Source organism: Taurulus bubalis (assembly GCF_910589615.1).
Source record: "Taurulus bubalis genome assembly, chromosome: 3".
Classification (NCBI taxonomy): Eukaryota; Metazoa; Chordata; class Actinopteri; order Perciformes; family Cottidae; genus Taurulus; species Taurulus bubalis.
The window spans coordinates 22,271,625-22,279,789 of record NC_136591.1 but is presented as its reverse complement, the minus strand read 5'-3'; the positions used below and the strand labels follow the sequence as shown (position 1 = coordinate 22,279,789).

Here is an 8,165-nt window from a genome sequence, read left to right as displayed (position 1 = left end):
CGCAAACGGTAATTATCTCCCTCTTGCCTTAATTTCACTCACAACACATTCTTTTCCTAAGGGCTACTCGAGAGGGATGGATGAACAGATGGATCGTAGAAGTTTGATTCTGCCTTTCTCGTCTTTGATCCGACTTCATTGAACTTTGCAGTCCGGCTGCTCTGCTCTCTGACGTTGCAGTTTGGATGTTGCATTGAGGGATCAAGCCTCTGGCTTTCCCTGACTTGCGTTGAATCAAAATTGAACAGGTTGTAGCGATGTACGAGATCACAATGCAAACACACACAAAGGATTATGTGACCACAAACATGGATTACCCATCAAGGCCTTTATTTACCTGACCTTTAGCCCTGATTATCATCTGTCGACATGCGGTCTGGTGCTTTAGCAGCAACTGGGATGAGTTGCTTTAACTGTTCTTTCTAATACACAGACAATCCCTCATCTCTTTCTCTCTCTCTCTCTCACACACACACACACACACACACTCACTTTCTCTGTCTGCCTTCATTCAACAGCCAAAAAAAAGAACTAGAATTATTGATTCAGCACAAAACAAAGTGTGAAACAGTTGCAAGAAAAATAATACATAGGTTGTCGGTGCACGTCTCTGATCAGCAGCTGTGTGTGTGTGCGTTTGATGAAATGGGAGGCGCTGGACGCAACAACAACAACAGCAAACCTGATGAATGTGATAGGAAATTGATCGGAGCACGATGAGGCAGCAGTAAGTAAATAATAGTTTGTTATTGAATTAACTAATGCTTTCCTCCAATGGTTTGCATTATTCGGATACCTTCAAGGTCTGTGCATGCTCACATGGCACAGTATTGTGCATAATTAAGCATAACAATTGCACATTATTCATGGAAATTCACAAAATGCTTCTTGTCTCCTCGACTGACATGAACAATTCAGAACCTCATTTCTCAAGACGTACACCTAGAGGGAAATTAATTCGCATCAGCCTCGTTTTTAAATCAAATATAGTCACGTTGTCCCTGTGTCCCTGTGTGACTGAATCTCTTTCCTTTTCACCATAACATCTTGAAATAATGTGCATATCCTTATGCTGCTTACAAAACCCTACATATACGGTGTTCTGCTTTTGCCAGCTAATGTGACATGATGCTGAATCACATTCAGCTGTGCCAGCTGGTAATGTCAAAAATATGGATATTATTTGTGATGATTAAAGTGTATCTTTAAAAATAGTCCCAGACTATGGCTATCCATCAAAGTTCAACAAGGAAAACTGCTTTTAAACTAGAAACTAAAATATAAACATGTCATCACATGAGAGGACTAGCCCCTTTAGAGAATTGGGCCATATATTTATGTGTCTATGAATATTTTTTTACGTCATTAGACTCTATTAGACATTTATTATATAATATTATTATTATTAGCTGGTTGTGTCAGACCCATAATACGCTTTGTATCTACTTTCTCACCTCTAGCGCACTGTTAAATCCTGGCATGTATTGTAAATTACGATTTTAGTTTTGCATTACTTGCATCAAATAATCTTAAAAATAACAAATACTGTTCTGGGAAAATAATCCCTCACTAGATCTCACAGTTGTCGCCTCTTTATTTGTCTCCTTCCTGTACTCTTTAATCCCTCATTATACAATCTGTTTCCCAGGCGTTATCTGGTGTCTGCATTACTGGCTGCAAAGTTGGATTATGTTTATTAATGGAGTTATCACCAGCAATATCTGCACTACATACCCTGAGCCATGCAGAAACACAGTTTCTGTCCAAACCAAAAGTGCTATATGTGAGCCTTTTCAGGAAGGCTGACAAAACATTGAAACGTGTGAAGCAAACCACTGCCACCTAGTGGGCAAACTGTCTACATGTGTTTGAAACAAAGGAATTTACTGAGATTTTTTTATACATATATGAGATGTGCATAAACTATTGTTGTGAAACACATGTGGGATCGGTACATTTCTAGCTATGTACCAAAATTGTTTCCTTAGAAACGGCTCAATTTGGAGTTGCCGTCATTACGTGCAAGTATAGATTAGAAAATGTCTATTTAAAGAATTTCAGTCTGAAATTGCATATATTTTCCACGTCTCTCCCTCATCCCTTTTCCACTAACCGGGGGTCAAATGTCAGAGTTCTTCTGGGTTCAAATCACTGCACAGGGCGATTGGCAGTAAACCGCGAGCCTCAAGAGTCTCATAGGTCTGTTTTGTTTACTGAGAACATTTGGCATCCTTGAGATGCCGCTTTGCTTTCTGAACCGACTGCAATATGCTAATCCTTGAAGACTTCCTCTCCCACCTGCCAACCCTCATTATTTTCATGCTATTTTTAAGATAAACAATGTAGAAAAAGCTTGGCGCCAGCTAGACTTCCTCCCATCATAAGTAATGAAGATGAAGATGGCAAACTGGAAAACAATAGGCAAAGACTTCATCAAATATTTGATGGTGCCATGTTACCCCGGCGATTCCGAGACGCCATTGAATAATCCAGTTTAATGACAAATGTGTACTTCATATCACATTCAATATGACTTTGTATGTCACCAGAGCACTTAAATGATAGGGTAACTTTGTTTTATTCCCAGTAGTAACATGAATGCTGTATTTCTAGTGTTTGCATTGTGATGGTTGTAATGCATGATGTGTGTATATATATATATATATATATATATATATATATATATATATATATGACTTTATGGAGCTGTGTCAGATTCAGAGATCAGTTTTGGCATCCAATACACCTTCATACATGTAGATTATTAACTCTAACTAGGCTTAACTCTAACTAGGCTTCCTGGAAAAAAATTCACCTTAACCTGAAGCCACATCCACCATGTTGTTTAGTCATGGGCTTTTAACGATGGAATTTTGAATATCTCTCTTCATCACTCCATAAATCAGAAAATACTGCCAAGGCCATACAAAAAATACCTCTTCAACTTGTTTTTTTAGTCATAAAATGTTATATGAATCAGGCTATAAATGATATATGAACAAACCCCTCTGTGAAAACCTTCAGAATATAGATAGGAATGAAACTGTGAAGTGAGGTGAATGTCAGTGCAACTGAAGTAGAGAATTCTAGCTCTGAGTCTTTAAAAAAAAACTAATTTCGAGAAGACGACCTTTAAAGAAGATAGGTGAATAAGGTAAATAAACATATGAAGATATCACCATAAAACCTTTCCAGTTGATTGCTTACAATGATAATTATTTGTATTGAAGTTTTACGAAATTGTTATGTTTCACTATAACAATCAGGCATGAACTATTGCTAACTTTTGGTGAATTTAGAAGAAATCTACAAACACAAATAGACAAAAGCAGTAACAATCAAAACACCCAAATGTGTATTTTGGATGTTACCTTTCCGCTCGCCTGAAAGAAGAGGTTATCGAAGCAAAATAGCCCAAAATCTCAAAATGGATCAGTGCATGAAAAATGGTGTTTTGCCTTAGTGTCTCGCCTTAAAGACATTTATAATGGAACAGGTGAAAACAAAGGAAGCCTATCATGACATATTACTGGAATATTCTACTGAAACACAGCAAGTGGTGCAGTCACTGGTATCACCTGATTAAAACAATGGTTTGCCCCCATGGCCTTCTCTCTACACCTCTTGCCCTCCCCCCTAAACTCTTGGATGTTGTTGGCCTTATCTCAAACACCTCTATGCCCATGCATACAATTAGACCTTCCCCCTTCTCTGTACTCCATCCCGTCTACTCTTGGCCATTACCTTCATTAGCATCAGCACAATTGGCTAAATAGGGAAATGGCAGTGGGCAAAAACCACAAAACCGGTCTCAAAGCTCATTTCTATTCTTTAGCCGCCGGCTCGGTGTGATCCGGTTTGCACATTTAGATGTGGTTGCACAGTGGGAGTGATTTGTTCTTTTCCCCTTATAGCACACTGGCTATCAACATGACTTAACTTAGCGAGACCCGGCATGTCTTTCGGGTCATAAACGTATGGCAGAACAGTCACGAATATGCGGTGTTAAACTGTCCAATTTATCCCAACAGATAATCAAATCAACATGCAGCTGATGGCGCGTGAGATTGGACGGCTTGTTGGAATGCTTCAGCCAGAACAAGGGCTCACCGACTTGGAAGGAGGACCAATTGATTTGGGAAAATTACAGAGATGATATACAGCGTGAGATATTGTGGAGCATAAAACAACTGGTGGCTTTAACAATTTGAATGGTCAGCGTTATTGAGCTGGCATGATGAAGCAGCATTAAATACCCTGCGATATGAGAACTTTTCAAGCAAACTCAAAGCAAAGGGTCGATGGTTTTATTCTAAACAGATCTAATCTGTCAATCTACAGACTGACTGAAATGCAGGAAATCAGGTTCAGACATGTCATTGAGAATACTAAATAGGTAGAAACAAACTGAAATATGCCATTTTGGATGGGAACAAAACGCGTGGGTTTGCATCGTGAGAAGAGGAACTGGAACTTTATTTGCTGAAAAACATTGCATATTAAAAAAAGGCAAATATTCCCCCAATATCACAAGGAAATAGGTAGTTTGGAAATGAACGTTGCACAAAAAAATAGACTATTTTCATTTATATTCAGTTTTCAAGTAAAGAAACCATCAAAAATAGAATTGTTGGAAAATTCAAACTTCACCAAAGGGTGGTTAAGGCAATACATTCAACAGTGTCATGGGAACCATTTCAGTGCAAATACAGTGTGAGTGTGACAAAACTCACAGTTTATAGTGTTCATCATCACAAGTTAAGGTGGCATTTTAAATGTATATCATCAAAAAAGAAAAAATGCCCAAATCTTGAGACAACCAACTAAAACTTCACGCACAAAATGTGAGTACATTCAATAATCAAAAGTAGAGGGATGAAAAAATGACAGGAATCCTGTTTACAGAGGATGTTTGAGGAAGGAGTAAACCCATCTCTGACACCAAATACTGGCTGCTCTTCACATTCAAAAGAATACAAAAATAAAAAACAAAAAACACAATACTCCAGAAATCTCAACAAATCAACAATAGAAAAAAAACATACATTTAACCATTAATAATCCCACAACAATGAAAACTGAGAAAAAAGGACACAGAATACAATGCTTAGCAAGGATTAAAAGAGAATGGAACAACAGCTTTGAACTGCCCTTTTGCCTGGAGGGCAACATGCAGGGCTTAAACTGACCCACTACTCAATTTCTTTTCACACATGTGCAAATGTTCAGGAGGGAGGAATGAGCCGAGGTGGCAGAGGAAGGACACAAAGCATTTAAATGCTAAACCAGTGCACTCAACAGCCTTTTAAAAACATGAAAACATGGCACTGCGACGTGTAGGTAGTGTGTTTACAGTTAAATGCACAGACAGAGAGATGCATGAGATTTTTTTTTTATATAAGATAAAAGCTGTTATACATTTACCCATGAACCAGTGACACGCCGTGATGCAAAGCTCGCTTCCACATGTAATACGTTGAACGCGGGGTAAAGGGGAAGTAGGACCTGAACTCTTTGAACGTGGGGAAGGCTTTCTCCTCAAAGCGTTGCTGCAGGAACAGCTTAGCCTTAGCCTTGAAGTTGGCCAGAGCCACAACATCTAACGCAAACATCTGCTCCTGCATGGGCGCCTTGTCGTGAAGGGTGTGATTTGAACATGGGGCATCAAAGACGGGCGTTTCTACATATTTCGGACTTTCAACAAAGGGGAGCGCGTGCTGACTATCCATCATCCTCTGCACCATCTCGTCTTCCGTCGCAGTGACCTCCACACTCTCCAGGGGTTCGATCGCTGTGACAATCTTCTTCTTGCGGTTCTGAGCGCTACGCCAAAGCCAGTAAAAGCACGCGGACATGGAGGGGAACTTGAGCTTGAATTTTGTCAGGGACCATTTGGACTTTTGGACATGAAGCTTTGCAGCATCCCGGAGCTGTTTTTTACTCATGTACGCCAGCCTGAAGATTTTGTGCTTCCGCCTGCAGATCTTCGTTCTGGGCACGAAATGCTGGTTGGCGTTAGGCAGGAGTTGCGACAGATTCTTTGGACTTAGGCTCTTATCAGCATCTGAGCTGTCTTCACTGCTGCCGAGGCTGCTTTTGTAACCCCCATTGAACAGCATGGCCTCTCTCCTCCAGTTGTAGTAGGTTGATCTGGAGATCCCCGGGAAATTTCTTTTGAAGACCCTGAAGGGGAGGGAGGTGTTCATGGCGATGCAATTTTGCAGACAGCGCTTGGCTTCCTGCATGTGAGCTACATTCTGGGCCCGCTCCAGATCCAGCTTGCCGAGGCCGAGGCCAAACATGCTGACCACGCTGTCATGTGGGTCCGGCTCATCCTGCTTGGCTTCAGGCGAAGACCAGATCTCCTGTTCCGTGCTCTCTCCGGGACTTATCTCTCCGGTCGACGATGAGGTGGAGAAGGTACCACCGGATTTCAGGAGCTCGTGCTTCCAGTTGTAGTACGACGACCTTGAGATCTCAGGGAAAAACTCTTTGAACTGGTGCAGAGGGATGAGCTTGCCCTCCAAGTAGCAGGCTTGCAGGAAATACTTGGCCTCATACCTGGCTGCTGACTTTTTGCAGTGCTCCTGTGTCTGCCTCTTCCAGCGGTAGAAGGTCCTCTTGGTGATGTTGTACTTGTCTTTCAGACCCGGGTACGAAAGCTGCGAGTCCTGCTTGAGCAGCTCCTCACTCTTCGTCGGCGACGCCCTCTGCTCGCTGTGAGGGCTTCCGATCATGAGGTCACTCGTCTGGACCAGTGCCACAAAGTGGTTCGGCTTGAACGATGTCCCGGACAGCAGCTCGCCGGACCACATGATGTGGAGGGCTAGCATCTCAGAGTCTTTAGGCCAAGTCCTTGGACGTATGACGCGGTGGAAATAGGGTCGGATCTTGAGGTTGAACATGGGGTAGATGGAGTAGATGTTGAACTGTAAGACCGAGGAGAGCGCGTAAACGTGCCACATGTTGGCATAGGAGCCGGGGAAGCAGGACGCTTTGACGTCGGCATCAAAGATGGCCTCCAAGACCGTCACAGGCAGGTTGAGCATGTCCTCGGACTCTTCAGCACTGAGGCTGAAGCGAACAGCCTGAAGCATCATTTTTGAGTCGATCATCCCGGACAGGTAGTATCTCTTCCACAGCACCATCTCCACCACTGTGCGTACCTGTGGGGAGCAATATGAATATTAATTTAGTTTAAGTGCACGTATTAACATATATAAATGTATTGATTATATAAGTGCAACAGTGTACATTTAGATCATAGAGATTGAGATTATAAACCATCACTGCTCACCTGCAACTCCAAGCTAAATCCAGTGTTGCCCACCAACAGCATGCTGACTGCATCAAACAGCAGGTTGCCCTCTCCATTGCAGTTTAGAGGCAAGAGGCCCACGGGGGCATCGGGGGGGTACAGGCCATGAGCCGTGTCATCCACGCCTGCCCACTCAGGGAAATCCTGACAGGGGGTCTCTGGGAGCTGGAAGGGAGCTAGGACCTGGTCCACCTCCAGGGCCACTCTGGTCAGGGCGTCCAGGCCGGCGCTCTCCGTGGCCTCCTGGAGATCCCCCAGAACAGACAACACAACCTCCTTCCTCTGAATCATACCTGGTGATCTGGAGGAAGGAGGGGGATGGTGAACAAAAGGTAATGGAGGAGAGGGAAGCTCGGATGATTCTGAGAAGTTCAGTTATACAAAACAATAGGGGGACATGTTTAGGGAATGTGTTCATGCCTTTGTAACTAGTACAATAGATTATGTAGATTACTGTGCTCCATCCACACTCAAACAACAGCTGCAGCTTAATCACAGTGCCGCTGGTGGAGTTTAGTGTCAGAACAAAATAAATACATCTCATGTTTTCGAATTTATTGCACTAGATTAATCCCTGCACAATTCAAACTAATCTACAAATGCATTTGCTATGTCACTCACCTCATTGAGCCACATCTAAAACATTTTACAAAATGCAACACCTTGTTGTGTTTATAGGCCTTATACAGATTATATTTAAGCAAACGCCAGCACAATTAGATTACAGTGTTGTGGGTTGTTTTTCTTCTCTAATTGCAAAGTGGCTGCAAAATATTACTTAGCGGTATTTGAAACATGAAGAAAAAAAAGAAGTAGCACTTTTAAAGTCATTACCTACACACATTAA

At 42.1% G+C, this 8,165-nt stretch overlaps 1 protein-coding gene across 1 annotated transcript; it reads right to left on the bottom strand.

Moving 5' to 3' along the window:
* Nucleotides 1-5,420: 5,420 nt before the first annotated feature.
* On the bottom strand, nucleotides 5,421-7,609 carry vrtn (vertebrae development associated; the record flags this gene model as incomplete). Its single annotated transcript, XM_079215106.1, has 2 exons — nucleotides 5,421-7,166; nucleotides 7,298-7,609. 2 exons carry the CDS (start codon nucleotides 7,607-7,609, stop codon nucleotides 5,421-5,423), a joined length of 2,058 nt encoding a protein of 685 aa, XP_079071232.1.
* Nucleotides 7,610-8,165: the final 556 nt, after the last annotated feature.